The sequence below is a fragment of the Anopheles nili genome, chromosome 3 (assembly GCF_943737925.1).
Source record: "Anopheles nili chromosome 3, idAnoNiliSN_F5_01, whole genome shotgun sequence".
Taxonomy (NCBI): Eukaryota; Metazoa; Arthropoda; class Insecta; order Diptera; family Culicidae; genus Anopheles; species Anopheles nili.
The window spans coordinates 42624536-42641040 of record NC_071292.1 but is presented as its reverse complement, the minus strand read 5'-3'; the positions used below and the strand labels follow the sequence as shown (position 1 = coordinate 42641040).

The window sequence follows — 16505 nt, the reverse complement described above, 5'->3', positions numbered from 1 at the left end:
TAATGACACTAACGGACACTAACGGTCTTACCGTGATTCCACACGTACCGGTGAAGCTGCTCATACGCATGCACTTCATTAGGCATAGTGAGATGACTCACGTCAAAAAACGATTCATGGTGAAATGAACGTAGTTATGGTGGTAATCTACTATAAAAGAGCAAGCAAAAAATTCTCAATTTATGTATGCAAGAGAGAAGAGATCGCAAGAGATGCATTTGTTCCTAAAACTCCATCGAAATTTGGCTATATATGTTATTGTTTTGAAAGCTCTGACATGATGGTGCATTCGGTTTGACGTTTACAATTTGTTTACGTTTAAATGCAACGCTGTTTCCCGCAGGGCAGTAGTAGTATTGTTTGCGAGCTGTCAGACGACAAAATTTTCGCTCTACTGCAGCGCTCCTGTGTTGGGTGGATAATTGTGTGGTGACTAAATAAAGAACGATGATTACTTACTAGTTTTATTAGTGGCTGTGACCTAGCACCTTAAGCTAACGAATGTGATAATCGTAAGTAATGGCCGCGAGCTGTGAAAATCGCCTCGTTTAGTGACCACCGTGAACAACTTACGATCGTTCTAGGTTTATCGATTAGTCGCGACAAGGATATACCACACGTCCTTCACCAGAAGCATCACCGAAGGGTAGTCGTTCAACCGTCGCATTCGCTATGCCAAGCACGCTCCTATTCGCAAACAGCAATGAAGGGCGCGTCTACGCGCTCTCCACGACGGGTGCTGCATGGCGCGAGTTTCTCTACCTGGGGCTGGAGTTTAAGAAAATCTGCGTCGTGCCGCACTTCATGTGGGCCATCGGTGGTGACCGGCAGGTGTACGTGCACGTCCACGGCCTCGATGTTCCGATACGCATCAAAGAGGAAGCGTATGAGAACGAACGCTGGCTTCCGATCGAGGGATTCTCTAATCGGCTGCTCCCAACGGATCGCTATCACTTCTCCAACGTGGACGGAACCGTAGACAGAAACATTGAAAAAGTACGCCTCCCGTCGATGGCCTGGCAGTGGGAGGGCGAATGGCAGCTTGATCTCACGCTCGACGGACAACCGCTCGATCACGATGGCTGGACGTATGCGGTCGATTTTCCCGCCACGTACCATCCGCAGAAGAACTGGAAGTCGTGTGTTCGGCGCCGCAAGTGGATCCGTTTTAGGCGTTACTGCGCACTCAACTCATGGTGTGCCGTCGCACCCTTGCACAAGGATCCCACGCAAGAACCCTTCATAGACGTGTCGATCGGTGGAGCCAGCGTACCCGGAGCATCTCCCGGGTTGCTGCTCGTGTGGGCCGTAACGGCACACGGACGGGTAATGTTTCGATCTGGTGTTGGCACAACCGCCCCAGAAGGACTTCGTTGGACGGCCGTAACTACACCATCCGGTTGTGAGGTGTCTCAAATCTCTGTCGGCGCAACAGGACTCGTTTGGGCGGTGCTGTACAACGGCAGAGCGATCGTACGCTCCGGTGTCACGCGGGACACACTCACCGGTAGCAGCTGGTTGGAAGTGAAGCCTCCAGGGACGAATTTGAAAATTTCCCAAGTCGCCGTCGGTACCAATTCCGTGTGGTGCGTCACGAACGACAATCACGTGTGGTTCCGGCGGGGCGTGCACGGTGAAGCATCGGGCGTTAGCGAGGATGCCGCGATCGGAAGTGGCTGGGTGGAGATGGTCGGTAACATTTCGTACGTTTCCGTTGCCGCTAATGATCAAGTGTTCGCCGTGGGTTCGGAGGATCGTGCTCTTTACTTTCGATCCGGTGTGTGCGCTTCCGATCTGACCGGAAAAAAGTGGCGCCTAATACAGCTTCCGATGCAGCTCAGCCGCACGTCGAGCAACTTTTCCTTCTCCAGTCGCCAAAGTGGCAACAGCTCGCCGACCACCACGAAGCACCGCAGCCTAAACAGCCTCTACAAGGAGCGGTTGCAGCAGGAGGCCGGTCTCGCCGGTGCCGGACATTCCGGAGGATCGAACAGCACCGCTGGCATCGAGGAAACGTCCCGTTCAGCACCAACCGCCAACGTAAAGAATCGGCCCGAGCTATGGCACAAACCGGAACTGTCGCCTGACGCGCTAGCGAACCAGCTGGAGCAAGGACCGGGAAAACCCCAGCACGTAGGCAGTCTGGTGGAGTGCAAACTCACGCAGAAGGTATCGCTGGAAAGCGTGGCTGGAACGAGCATGCCCGTTAGCAACGACGTGTACGAGATCTCCGGCAAGCAGCTGAAAAACTCTCGTGCCTGGAGTCCGGTCCGTTCGGTTGGATCCGTCGTAGGGACTGAGGCACACCCCGAGACGGATTCGAGTGTATTCGAAGGTGAGACTTCGCGTGATTCCGGCGTATTCGGCGAATGCGAAGATCACGGTGGCTCACAAAACTGGACCGATTGTGAGGTACTGTGGGTGGGCTGTTCCGCCGGTGCCGTCACGGTTGACCCGTGTATGCTTCCCAGCTGGTTCAACGACAGCTTCTCCCAGCACGCTTCGGAAGAGCTGAGCCAATCGTGGCGGTTGAGGCTTCTCGATGACCTCAAAAAGCGTCTGCCAGCGCGCGATTCGGAAGGGGATACGTTCGCGCACTACGAGAAAGCCATCGAGATGAGCTCGTGGGTAAAATCGGGTGAGGCTCGATGCGCCAAATCGGGCCACCCGTTCGAAGACTGCCTGATCGAGCTGGAGTGGGTGAACAACCAGGGTACGGGACCCGACTCCGGTACGCTGACCGTGCTCAACTCGGACGGTATCACGACGAAAATGCAGTTTTCCCTCTCCGAGATTACGTGCATCATGTGCTGCAGCGAGCCCGGTTCTCCACGGCTTGCCATTCATGCCCCGCGCTTACCGACGGGATCATCGCCATTGAAGCTGCAGTTTAGCGGCGATACGGACCTCGAGGACTGGATCTCCCATCTCACGTCCGTGTGCTGCCAGATAAACGAGGTACAAGGACGTCCGTCGGCACGCTCGGTTTGGATCACGTCCGGCATGGGGGACGTGTTTGTGTTTGACCCGATCAACCTGGAGTCGCAGCAGTGGCACGAAGATGCTAAGAGTTTCCGGCAACAGATCGATCTTAAGGCAGCTGAAACGCCCTACTTAACAGCGCTACATAACGGGTAAGACTGGCTGCTACTATTCACCAAGATCGTTTCTGGCTAACCGGTTTTGTTTGTTCGTTTTTTTTTTTTCTAAAGGATGCTAATCGGTTCGCGGTTGGAAATCTCGGGATTCATTTACGACGACGCCGACCAGGTGCGGTTCGATCTGCAGGGTCACCCGACGGTGCGGATGCGGCACAAGATGGAAACGCAGCGCAACATTCCGCTGCACATAAATCCCCGGTTCAACGAAAATTTGACCGTTTTCAACTCGATGGCTGCGTCCGCGTGGAACGAGGACGAAATCCGTGACCGCATGGTGTCGTTTGCACCGGGTGCGGAGTTTAAACTGGAAGTCTACACCGACACCGACGGGTTTCGGGTGAAGGTTAACGGAAAGGAACACCAAAAGTTCCACTATCGCAACGGGCTCGCACCGGACACGGTGTGCAGTCTGTACAGCAGCGGACGGGTCAAGATCCTACAGATCGTGTACGACAGTCCAAAGATTATTATACCCCTGCGGGACGCATACTGGCGGCAGATCGGAGGCCACATGAAGCGAATCGTATCCTGCAAGACGGGTGTCGTGTGGGGCGTGGGCTACGACAATACGGCTTGGGTGTACACTGGAGGGTGGGGTGGTGCATTCTTGAAGGGTCTGGAAACGAGCAGCCAAGGAATCAACGTGATGACGGATACGCAAAATTATTACATCTACGAGAACCAGCGCTGGAACCCACTGTCTGGGTTTTCGTCCACCGGATTGCCCACCGACCGGCACATGTGGAGCGACGTGACGGGCAAGCATAAACGCAGCAAGGAGCACGCCAAACTGCTGTCCATGCACTGGCAGTGGATTAGCGATTGGATGGTTGACTTCCACAATCCGGGCGGTGTCGATCGGGATGGGTGGCAGTACGCGGTTGACTTTCCCGCTTCGTACCACGCGAAGAAACAGTTTACGGATTATGTTCGACGGCGCAGGTGGTACCGCAAGTGTCGGCTTACGACGAGCGGACCGTGGCAGGAAATTGGAAACACGAAAATCGTGGATGTTTCGCTGCAACCGGACGGCGCGGAGGCGGATTGCACAATCACGGTTTGGGCGATCGCCGCCAACGGGGACGTGTTGTACCGGCGCGGTGTTTCACAATCTCAGCCGGCGGTAAGTTGCGGTAGAATTCAAAATTCGCGAACAAGAACGATGGTGACGTCGTTTTGGTTTTTTTCTCCTCTATTTTAGGGTACCGGCTGGGAGCACGTTCCCTGCGATCAACCGCTAACAAGTATCAGTATTTACGAAAACAAAGTGTGGGTGGTGGGAAAGAATGGCTCCGCATTCCTGCGATGCGGTATTACGGTGGAAACTCCCCTCGGCAGCAAGTGGCAGTTGATTGAACCGCCGGGTGGCGTTAATTTCAAGCAGATTTCGGTCGGCAAAAGTGGCATTTGGGCGCTGGATACGGTCGGGCGGCTTTCGGTGCGCAAGGAAATCAACAGCACGTTCCCGGAGGGCAGCCACTGGCAGCTTATGCCTAATGTGCTGAACGATCCGCCGCACTACGAGGGCAACAGTGGATTCAAGCACGTGTCCGTGGGGGAGCATGTGTTTGCCGTCGCGCAATCGGGCTACGTTTGCAAACGTAGCGGTATTACGGCGTTGAATCCCGCTGGCACAGGATGGATACTTGGAATACAGGTAAACTCGCCAATGCACGACACGATGGCTTCGATGAAAATGTAACACGGGTTTTCTACTTTCTACAGGCCAACTGGAACTGCGTGAATGTGACTGGTTTTTACGATTGAACAAAGTGATAAACGGATAACGGATCTACAGCTAAATAGATGCTATAACTATTCTCATGCTAATCAAGAAACATAATCTCGTTGTAAATGAACGTGTAACCATACGGATTCCCCATGCCCGCTTACTGTTTAAAAATAAATTGGCTTTAGCTTAAATGGATTGTGCCATTTTTTTTCATTCCTCAATGCTTTTCCTTTCAAATTTAAATCAAATTTAGTCAACCGATTTTTTAGCAGTTTTGCGAGCAATTTTTTTGTGTCATCCAAAACATTACTAAAAATTTTGTCCATTGCAAGACACACCGTGGGTGTGTGTACCATCTCCACAATCTCCGCGCACATTTTGACAGCTTCTTCTGTCAGCCTAAAGTTGATTAACAAAGTGCTTGCACATTGCAAAAGTTAAAAAGTTAACTTACGCGAGAAAGGTAATAAAAGTGTGTGTTTTTTTGCTGGCAAATTGGGAAGCATTAAAGCGCAACAACATGGACGCATGGAATTTAGTTCAGTTAACGATTTAAGGGCTCCCGTACTCGCACGTCGCCCCTTGGTTTAGTAATTTGAAACTCGGATCGTGCTTTAGCTTAACCTGGCGTGAGAAAAAGGGCCTGTAATTAGCTCCACATTGTTTTGCTACTTGCAGCATTATCTGACGAAATGCAGTCCGAAGAATCGCCCGCGTCGAAGGATGCTTCTGCATCCGGAAAAGGTCCAGCTGACACCACCACCACACCGAAGGTAGTGCTGACCGAAGACCAGCAGGCAATATTCAACCGTATTGCGAAGAACGAAAACAGCGAACTTCGGTTGTTGCTGTCGCAGTACAAATCCAGCGTAGACTTTGTGGACGAAAACGGCATGACGCCGTTGCAGCATGCCGCCTACAAGGGCAACAAGGAAGTGGTGCAGCTGCTGCTCGACCAGGGCGCGGATGTGAATTCGAGCAAGCACGAGTTCAACTACACAGCGCTGCATTTCGGTGCCCTTTCCGGTTGCGCAGAGGTGTGCCTTAAGCTGCTGTTAGCCGGTGCCGATGCCAAAGCGGTCAATTCCGTCGGTCGGACGCCTGCCCAGATGGGTGCGTTCGTTGCCAACCACGAGGCGGTGGGTACAATTAACAACTTCGTACCGCTAAAAGACGTCGAGTGTTTCACCGTCGACCAGGGACAGAAGGAAGCGCTGCTACCGGTGGTGCTGCTGGAGCCATTCCATAGCTTCATCATGCAGGTGAACATCCATCCGGTGCGGATACTGCTGAACCTGCAAAAGTACGGTTTGCTTGCGCCGGACGTGAAAAATGTGCGCGCCGTCCTATCGGAGCTGATGGAGCGGGAAATGAAGCGTCGTGGGGAGGTGAACGAGGTGATGGCATTCAAATATCACTACCTTGGGTTTGTGACGGGAGAAATCCTGAAGCACCGGGACTATACCATCTCGAGGCGCGATGCGCAACAGGACGTCAAGAGTGACTTCGTGGAGCTGTTCGCCAAGCGCGTGCTCAAGCCAAACAAGGATGGTACGCTCGAGTACCTGGAGGCGCTCGTGCGCGAATGCGTCCGAGAGTTTCCGTTCCGCGAATGCACCATTTTCCGGCAGATGGTAACCCAGCTCGTCAGCAAAGAAAGTGTGGCCCCCGCGCTTGACGTGGTCCGAACGGCGATTAATGGGCAGCGCGGCTTTCAGGATACCATCACATTCTGCAGCTCCTGTGGTGAGGAAAAACCGGACAAAAAGTGCTCCAAGTGCCGGGAGGTGCAGTACTGCGATCGCCAGTGCCAGCGGTTACACTGGTTCACGCACAAAAAGGTCTGCAGCCGGCCGACGGGTGCGACCGGAGAGGTGCCAAGCCCTGCCGCGAAGCCAATCGACTCGACGGAAATTAGCGAGCAGCTCCAGAAGCTTGTCGCAGGCTAAACTGGTGCTGGAAGGACGCAATGGCAAGGGGATGGGCGAAAGGGCCCATTATTAGATGTCTGACAATTTGTGTTAATGTGTCCCCGGAGCCCCGGTGATCCGGTGGAATAGATCGCTATCCATCTTTATCGATGTTGCATGTGAATCGTAACTACAATATCCGTGTTGAGTGTCAATGATGATGTGAATGGGCTGGCTGGTAGGTAGCACGTGCACGAAACAAGCGGCTAATAAACAGGCTAACTGGTACAAGACTAAAACAAGCGATCGAATATTCCGAAAATTTTCACAATCGACGTATGAGGAGAGATATGGCTGCATGCGAACGAATTTCAGAGATAATATCAGAATTTCTACTTCCATTCATGTATGTCGCTGATGCATAATCACAAGCATAATCACGCAGGACTGCTCTAAGCAGGCTAAGGTAATATACTTCTTGATACAGAGCCTTTCAGTACGTTAGTAATGTACTAGATCGGTGGCCAGTTGATCGATGTCATGTACAACAATATGTCTGTTATTGGTTCCGATCGGAATGTGTCCATAAAGCGAAAGATGTTCGTTTCACCGATGAACTTCGTATCAGTTTTACCATTGGAGTATTTAATATACGTCACGTTTCGTGAGTTTTTTGGTGATTTTTGCAACTAAAAACCCCACCACAGAGGGAGAAGCCATAAACAAATCGTGCTCGTAGCTACTTTAATGATGAATTACTTGTTTTAGTGTGGCTTTCAATGACACTGCTGTAGTATTCAATAACATAGCTTAGTGCGTATAGAACTGGCTTAATTCATATGAATGAGGAAGTTGTTGCTGTTGCTCATCGAACTATATTAATCAGTTTGTAGCATGGCTATATTATTGGTAAGTGTGAATAACGTAGTACAATCTACTGAAACACATGCACTTTTCCAACTATTATTGCTACAACAAATTGCAACTTCAAAATTACACATTTAACTTTATTTATAAACATTCGCGATGTTGCCTAATTTTAAAGTTATTTTTCAGTTTCACTTTTTGTTTCCAGTTCTACTTCCTACAAATTATTGAAATTGAACTACAAAATGGACATATGGCCATTAGTTGCCGTTCCTATTTACTACTAAGGTTGAGTGGAGTCAAAACACGGATTAATACAGGAGGGCCCAGGTAGCTGGACTTCTGCATCGCACCGTGTTAAAACCTTAGTAAAGCAGAAGAAGAAGAACTACAAAATCTTCAACTTTGCGTTGTTGTTATTAATCTAAACTAGATTTTCTCTACCAGCTTGGGTAAATAAATGTGCTAGAATTTCTATTTCTTGGATAATTCCTAATAATGTTATCAATTGTTAAAATTTTTTGACTCTAGTGACATGCTTACACTATCCGGTCACGTGTAAATTTCAAGTCAAAAACCCTTACCAAGGCAGGCCCTGACCGTTAACGGTCATCGGGGTCTGGAGTCATCTAAGAAGGGGAAGAAGACATGATTATACTTGCTGTTTAGTAGAAGTTGAAGCGTAGTGAATTTTTCATGTTCTTTGCTGTACATATACTTCAAGGCCTACTAAAACAGCTCTTAGTTTAAATATATAGGTCAAAAATGGACATAATATCAACGCCACTTTTTTCAACACACATGTCCTACAGACGCTTTACATTACAGGAAAGATATCCTCACTTTATAGATAATGCTACATAAAACTCACAAGACTGTCTACAACCAAAGCTTCATAAAGTTTGGCTTTTATAACACAACTTACAAACCTGAAACTTTCTACAGCTATCACACCTGAACGTGATGCCATCGTCGCTGAATGTCTTATCCTCTATAAAGGGAGATTGAGCTACTCACAGTACGTCCCAATAAAAAAAGCAAGATTTGAAATCAAATCTTTGATGCTTTGTGAATCATCCTCTGAGTACGTTTGGTCGTTCACTATTACAATACCCAATACGCAAAACAAAAATAAACGTTTGGGAGCGCAGGTTGTAATGAATGAATGTAATGCCTGATGAAACCGCTTATGATGATGCCATCGTCACGTGATGCCATCGTCGCTGAATGTCTTATCCTCTATAAAGGGAGATTGAGCTACTCACAGTACGTCCCAATAAAAAAAGCAAGATATGAAATCAAATCTTTGATGCTTTGTGAATCATCCTCTGAGTACGTTTGGTCGTTCACTATTACAATACCCAATACGCAAAACAAAAATAAACGTTTGGGAGCGCAGGTTGTAATGAATGAATGTAATGCCTGATGAAACCGCTTATTAAATAAGGGTTATTGCTTAACAGTGGATAATTTTTTATACTTCTTCTAGGATTTTAGAAATTTTATTGCAAAACAAAACTGATCTATTTGAAACTATAAGAATAAATAAGCAAGGATTGCCAGAAAACTTGTATGAAATCTAATTTGCATTCGATTGGATTTAATCCAATAAATTTTAATTAAATATGGCGTAAGCCAGCCTCAACAATGACCAATATTTTCAGCATCACTTCGACTGGTTGGAAGATATTTTATTTACATTTTTAAAAATTATTACCTCAAAAGAAACCAGACCTAGAGTAATACGATAGTGCAAAGTGTGTTGTTTGCGCAAGAGCAAGAGTCAGAATGTAATGTGGGATTTTGCATAGTATGTTTCGAAGATTATGATGTAAGTGAAATTATGTTAGATAGTTTTTATAGAAATAGAATTTGTTGATATTGAAAACAACTATTTCAATCAAAGATTCTTGTACTTTTTCTGATAAACTGATCCAAAAAACATTTATTTTACCATAGAACTTGATTAAAATTAAAATAGCTATATATGTTATTATTTTCAGATCATGATGTTTTATTAAAAACAAAAAAGGGGGTCAATTTTTTTACCCTTTCGTTTAAAATCGGACGACTGTGCAGAAGTTAGACAAACGTCTAGGCTTTAAAGCTCAAACGTGTGAGAAAAACTCTGGCAATCAAGAAAACTCGTTCAGTAAATGTTGTTTGGTTTATTGAAAATCAATTTTCAAAATTTAAGCGTGAAATTAAATTGTGTTTTATGTTTTATGTCACTGCAATCATGTACAATCTATGTACAAGGTACCATGCGTCTCCACAATTATAAAAAAAAGTTTGTACAAAAACCACTTCCATGTGTTAAGCTACAAATATGTGCAGCTTAAAATACCCTAAAATGGTAGTTATAACAGTAAACCAACCTTTCCCCATTTTTTTTAGAGGAACTTTTGTAAAAATGATAAATTTAATAATTCATTACTTAAGTTCAAACCAGCGTTTATTTCTCTGAAAGTTTTTTTTTCTGAAATTATGATTTTTTTAAAAATTTATTATTATTAAAATAAATATTTTACAGCTAAAATTTATTACAGCTAAAGTTAAAGAAGTATGCAAACCATCGTTTCCAAGGTTAACTATTAATGTACATAAATTTCATTGTTTTTTTTTTCACTTTTTCAACATTGCCATAGCATGTTTCAGACATTAATATCGATAAAGCCATGAAGCTTAAGCCTTTTGTTAATCAATTACTTCTTAATAACCGTGTTCCAAAACTTTCTACTATATAAGGGACAAATGGGTCTTATGGTCGCCTTTTCTCTAACGTGCCAACTACTAAGCATCCTCCGTTCCATTTCATGCTTTGTAGCTCCATCATTCAATCTTCACATTTTTTTTCACAAATGCAACCTGACTTCGTTCTAAGCGTTGTGAATTGTATGTACAAACGATGGGTCATTTAGGAAAGGGTGTTCAATGTTGATATTCAACTATTACTTTATGTTGTTTTTTGTCTACTAAAAGGTTCGTTTAACACTGATCAGTTGTTAATGATTCACACGAAACAGTATTTTTGCTTAATATATTGTACTGCAGAGCACTAACCATTGCATGCACATTTAATATGGCGTCGCCTCTTCCTGAAAATAAGAAAAGTTTCCAGAAAACTAGTGTAACACCTTTGGATTTCTCCTAGGACTTTGAAAATCGTAATTCGTTAAAAAAAGCAATCATTTCAGTTATCTCTTTTATTTGCTATTCGACATTTGTGCAATAAACTCAAAAAATTGAAAATCAAAACATTTCTTTACTTGGACGCAAGGTTCACGTTGATCTGTACCAAAGGACTCGCCGAACGACCGTCAGGTTTTTGATCTGGTTTGATCGGTTGATCTCCTTGCTGTGGTTCTGGCCTGTTAATCCTGTCTCCTGGCCGTTTGTCTCCCAACTTTGGCTTTCCACGTTGACTTTCCTCCTTTCCTGGTCGCTTTTGAGCATTATCACGTTTTGGTGGTTGACGTTGTTGTTCCGGTTTTTGTGCGTCGGGTTGCTTTTCGTTAGATTTCTTTGCATTTTCGTCTTCTTTCGGGGCTTCGTCATGCTTTCCTTCCGAATCCTTGCTCGGTATTTCATCCGGAATTTGTTCATGCTTCTCTCGGTCAACTTCCCCATCGATGGCAGGTTTAGCAGAGGTGGCATTTTTGACGTCAACTTCATCTTTCTCTGGCTTGTCGTCATCTGGCGCTTGATCGTCCGAATCAATCCATTCCGGTAGAATGTCTTCTTGGGGTTTCTCCGCTGGTTGATGCTCGCTTGCTTCAGGACGCACGGCAGGACGCACTTTCAGCAGTCTTTCGTACAACTCGAGCAAATACGATTCCGCCAAACGATCTGAATCAAATATCTCTCTGTTATGCCTCAGGATCTCCCTGTTGTTTCCCTCATTTTCGTATGGTTTTGCTAACACAGCTAAGGAGCACGTTAGGGCAATGAGCAGAAAGAGTGCAGCTTTTGCCATTTTTGTTTTGTTGTGTTGGATGGAGGGCACTTCACCTGGCGTTAGATGATGGTTTTTGAAATGTTGAGGCTAACTGACTTGGTTCCGAGAAGATGCTTGGTCTTTTTATATTGAAACGCGAGGCAGTTTGATGTATCGAGATAGTGAATATGCATTTCTTACGTGCGATCAAACAACCGATTCATCCACTTGAACCCGCTGCTGAAGGGAAATTTGATGACGCACTTTCGCGTTTGTTCAAATAAAACAAATAAATAATTGTTAACGATAGTTTGGGATAAGTTTTTTGATCGTAGAATGAGACTTCATCAATCACCAGAATGATAAAATGAAGTTTTATTATCGTAATGACTTTCTCAATATTAAAAAGAAATTCTCCAAATGGTGATTCCAGTTATCGAACGATATTAAGCCATGTGACTGGTGCTGTTGATTTCTTTTTGTGCTTTCGCATATGTTTGCAAAATATTTATCTTGCGTTCCGAAACGTGAGCCAGACATGCGTTCAGTCAGTTTGCTTCGCTAGTTCAAGTACTTGTGAAGTACGCTAGTTCAAATATAAAATTTCGTTCAAATGTTGCATTATCAAAAAGTGGGTTTTTATTGTCTGCTTCAATTATTGGTTTGTTTTGCATTGCTGCTGCTCTGTGGACGGTGAAGTAGCAATGCACCTCTGGAACAGGTCAGGATCCGATGCCTCTAGATAGTAGCACTTCAAGAACTGGAAGAGAGCGATAGAGCATCCGTACCATAACGCTGGTCATTCACAGCACTTACTTGCAGCATAAATCTCGCTTTACCTACACCTGAAGATCAACGCAAAACATCTACTCCCAAGTAGACCACGTTCTGATCGATGGACGACAATTCTCGGTCATCATCTTCATCAAAACTGTCAGGGAGGCAAACGTTGGCTCGGATCAATTCCTACTTATGATTAAGCTAAGTCTAAAACTGGTAGGGGATTTCGCACCAGCACTTGTAGACCAGATGGACTACCAGATGGACAAGTATCATGGCGACGATACTCACAGACTTCCACTGGCGTATGGTGAAACAAAAAACGTGCAAAGCAGTCGTTTATCATGTCAGCTACGTGACGCTTATACAGAAAAATGAGTGTTTCGACGATGAATGTAGATGGGTACTAGCCGTGAAAAATGCAGCACAAAACTGCATGATGGAGCGGGAAACTCCTCAGGTAGAGGAGAATTACAATAAAGCTAAAAATGCAACCTACCCAATTGTTCACGGAGAAGAAACGTTTTCTGAAGGAGTCGGAGGAGCAGCAGATGGAGCGGCTTTATCACACTTAGAAAACTTATAAGTTCTGCAGGATGTTGAACACGGCACATAATGTGTAATAATAATGTGTCGCAAAGCAGAGGGAAGCATTCTGACAAAGAGACGAGATTATGATCTACAGGTGGTAGTGCATAGAGAAGAGATCCAGCTTTGGGAGCAGGTGACAGAATCGACGGAACTTTAGCCTGGGGAAACTATATCTATAGAGCAACTATATCTGTAGAACTATATCTGTAGAGCAACAAATCAGCAAGCAGCGGTGCCCTAGCTACTCAGCTCTTCAAGATGGCCCAGAAGAGGCTTACCATCACCATGCACCAACTGAAATTGTGAAAGTTTGGAAACAAGAACTACTATCAGAGAAGTGGAAGCTGGATTGTGCTGATCATCAATGAAGCTAAAACAAAGTGCCTGTTCGCTCTGGTGGAGCAGAAGCTAAAAGAGATCGGCTGCCACAGATGATGGAGATCGGTGACTATGGATCCAGTTTCCTAGACAGTAACTGCAGCAAAATTTGCTTCATTCCTCGATTTAACGGGCGAGCTTTACGAACTTCCTGAGGACCATCTGTTGCTCGATCCTTAGAGACAGTACGATACACAGTCGGGAATTTCGGTCAGATCAATGTTGAAAATCAAAACTTTTCCTCGAAACCTAAGGTTGCTGATCTCGCGCGCCAATGTGATTTGGATCGACAGAAGAACGACCTTCGGGGTTTATGGCACCAATAGACGTTCCAACCAAAGACAATAAGTTTAAAGGTCGTGAAACGGCTGCAAATCCATTTTTAGAGAAGGACGATTTTAAATACCATTTTGCCTGATTGCCTCAAAGCAAGTACAGCAAGTGAAACATATGTTTAATGTAAATGTTATCCAACAAGTTCTCTATAAAATGCGATACACTTAAAAAATAAATAAATGGGAATTTAAAAAGACATTTAAACGCATCTTGGCTTCATTTGAAAAAAGAAAACTGTTCGGTTTGGCATTTCTTTTTCTCAATTTATGGCATCTCATGAAATATTTCAACGGATAAAACGCTTGAGCATTTAATGAGTAACACATTTATCGTCAAACACGGAAATGACGCGCATTTTCAAATGGAGTGATCAATCAGATCAAAATTTACAACGGTAAATTTTTATGCTTCTCCAAGGATTGCAAAAATTTTATTGTAAAATAAAACAGATCAATTTGAAACTACGAGAATAAATAAGATAGGATTGCCTAAAAACTTGCAACAGCCAAAATTGAAGAAAGTTGAGACTGTTGCCTACCGCAAAGGTAAAATATGTAAACTGAAATGAAAAGATAAGCAAGACAAGACTATGCATTCCACAATATATAGCCATGGTATGGTAGAAGTACCGCGTAATGGTCGCAGTAAAAATGTTCCGGAAATTATTAAAGATTATTATTGTTCAATGGGAAAAGTTTTCAAATGGGAAAAGTTCAATGAGAAAAGAAAACAAACACATTATTTTTTTTTAATTGATATTTTTAAGCTCAAACTTGTAAGAGCGACATTTAAACTCGTTCAGTTAGCGTTGTTTGTTTTATTGAAAATTGAATTTTCAAAATTTGAGCGTAAAATAAATTTTGTTTTATTGATCATGTTTCTTTGCAATCATATTTTAATGCATGTACTACAAAATACCATGCGTCTCCACAATTATTAAAAATATCTGTACATATATATACTAAAAATGTGATAAGCTGCAAATATGTGAAGCTAAAAGTACCTGCTAAAAGTAATGTTAGTTAAAAGAATAAACAAATGTTTCCTGAAATTTTCGAAGAGAAACTATTGAAAACATTTTGTTAATTCATTAAAAAATTTTAAATCAATGATTTTTCCAAAACATTTGTTTTGAAAATAATGATTTTATACTTTTAAAAATGAATTTTCTACAATTAAAAATCAAAAACAATTTCATATTGGTATTTAAAAAGTACGCAAAACATCGTTTCGAATGTAAATTCGTAATGTACAAAAATTTAATCTTTTTTTGCACTTTTTCAAATTTTCCATAGTATATCTCAGAAACTACTAAAGATAGAACCATACAATTTTGGTATTTGCTTGTTAACTATTTCTTAACACCTCGTGTTAAAAAACATACTACTATATAAGAGAAAAATGGGTTAACACTAGAGTGTCGTGGTTTAACTTTCATATTTTGGTTTTTCTGCGATGTGACTTGGTTTCATTTTAAAGGATTTTGCGAATCGTATGTACAAACGTCTGCTCATTTAAAATAGGGTGTTCAATGTTGATATTTAACTGTAACTTCATGTTGTTTTTTTTTTGATAAAAGGTTGGTTTAACACTGATCAATTGTTAATAATAAACACGAAACAGTATTTTTGCTTGATATATTGTACTGCAGAGCACTAACCATTGCATGTAGATTTAATCTGGCGACATGCGACGTCTTCCTGAAAACAAGAAAAGTTTCCAGAAAACTAGCGCACAACTTTTCTATTTATCTAGGCCTTTGAATATTGCAACTTGTTAAAAAAAACTTTTTTTATAGTTTCATTTCAGTTATCTCTTTTATTTTCTATTCAACATTTGTGCAATAAACTCAAAAAATTGAAAGTCAAAACATTTCTTTACTTGGACGCAAGGTTCACGTTGATCTGTACCAAAGGACTCGCCGAACGACCGTCAGGTTTTTGATCCGGTTTGATCGGTTGATCTCCCTGCTGTGGTTCTGGCAATGCTGGCCTGTTAATCCTGTCTCCTGGCCGTTTGTCTCCCAACTTTGGCTTTCCACGTTGACTTTCCTCCTTTCCTGGTCGCTTTTGAGCATTATCACGTTTTGGTGGTTGACGTTGTTCTTCCGGTTTTTGTGCATCGAGTTGCTTTTCGTCAGATTTCTTTGCATTTTCGTCTTCCTTCGGGGCTTCTTCATGCTTTCCTTCCGAATCCTTGCTCGGCATTTCATCCGGAATTTGTTCTTCCTTCTCTCGGTCAACTTCCCCATCGATGGCAGGTTTAGCAGAGGTGGCATTTTTGACGTCAACTTCATCTTTCTCTGGCTTGTCGTCATCTGGCGCTTGATCGTCCGAATCAATCCATTCCGGTAGAATGTGTTCTTGGGGTTTCTCCGCTGGTTGATGCTCGCTTGCTTCAGGACGCTCGGCAGGACGCACTTTCAGCAGTCTTTCGTACAACTCGAGCAAATACGATTCCGCCAAACGATCTGAATCAAATATCTCCCAGTTATGCTTCAGGATCTCTCTGTTGTTTCCCTCATTTTCGTATGGTTTTGCTAACACAGCCAACGAGCACGTTAGGGCAATGAGCAGAAAGAGTGCAGCTTTTGCCATTTTTGTTTTGTTGTGTTGGATGGAGGGCACTTATTACTTTTAGCGTATGCACTTCACCTGGCGTTAGATGATGGTTTTTGAAATGTTGAGGCTAACTGACTTGGTTCCGAGAAGAAGCTTGGTCTTTTTATAGTGAAACGCGAGGCAGTTTGATGTATCGAGATAGTGAATATGCATTTCTTACGTGCGATCAAACAACCGATTCATCCACTTGAA

The 16505-nt window shown here is 43.8% G+C and overlaps 3 protein-coding genes across 3 annotated transcripts; 2 read left to right on the top strand and 1 right to left on the bottom strand.

Moving 5' to 3' along the window:
- The first annotated feature begins 672 nt into the window (after positions 1 to 672).
- LOC128723356 (tectonin beta-propeller repeat-containing protein) lies at positions 673 to 5068 on the top strand. The gene is made up of 4 exons (XM_053817087.1): positions 673 to 3134; positions 3213 to 4284; positions 4363 to 4818; positions 4887 to 5068. Exons 1-4 carry the CDS (start codon positions 673 to 675, stop codon positions 4926 to 4928), a joined length of 4032 nt encoding a protein of 1343 aa, XP_053673062.1. The 3' UTR covers positions 4929 to 5068.
- A 517-nt stretch (positions 5069 to 5585) lies between these two features.
- Positions 5586 to 7074, top strand: LOC128725122 (ankyrin repeat and MYND domain-containing protein 2). Its single transcript, XM_053818842.1, has one exon. It carries the CDS (start codon positions 5586 to 5588, stop codon positions 6840 to 6842), a length of 1257 nt encoding a protein of 418 aa, XP_053674817.1. The 3' UTR covers positions 6843 to 7074.
- Positions 7075 to 15569: 8495 nt separating this feature from the next.
- LOC128724377 (uncharacterized) lies at positions 15570 to 16289 on the bottom strand. Its single transcript, XM_053818102.1, has one exon. It carries the CDS (start codon positions 16287 to 16289, stop codon positions 15570 to 15572), a length of 720 nt encoding a protein of 239 aa, XP_053674077.1.
- Between the last annotated feature and the right edge of the window lie 216 nt (positions 16290 to 16505).

Bases quoted from the DNA above. Each gene is read 5' to 3' on its own strand.
- LOC128724377 (XM_053818102.1), bottom strand. From the start codon at position 16,289: ATGGCAAAAGCTGCACTCTTTCTGCTCATTGCCCTAACGTGCTCGTTG.
- LOC128723356 (XM_053817087.1), top strand. From the start codon at position 673: ATGCCAAGCACGCTCCTATTCGCAAACAGCAATGAAGGGCGCGTCTAC. The intron at 3,135-3,212 runs GTAAGACTGGCT...TTTTTTCTAAAG, and splicing joins TTAACAGCGCTACATAACGG to GATGCTAATCGGTTCGCGGT. The intron at 4,285-4,362 runs GTAAGTTGCGGT...CCTCTATTTTAG, and splicing joins TTTCACAATCTCAGCCGGCG to GGTACCGGCTGGGAGCACGT.
- LOC128725122 (XM_053818842.1), top strand. From the start codon at position 5,586: ATGCAGTCCGAAGAATCGCCCGCGTCGAAGGATGCTTCTGCATCCGGA.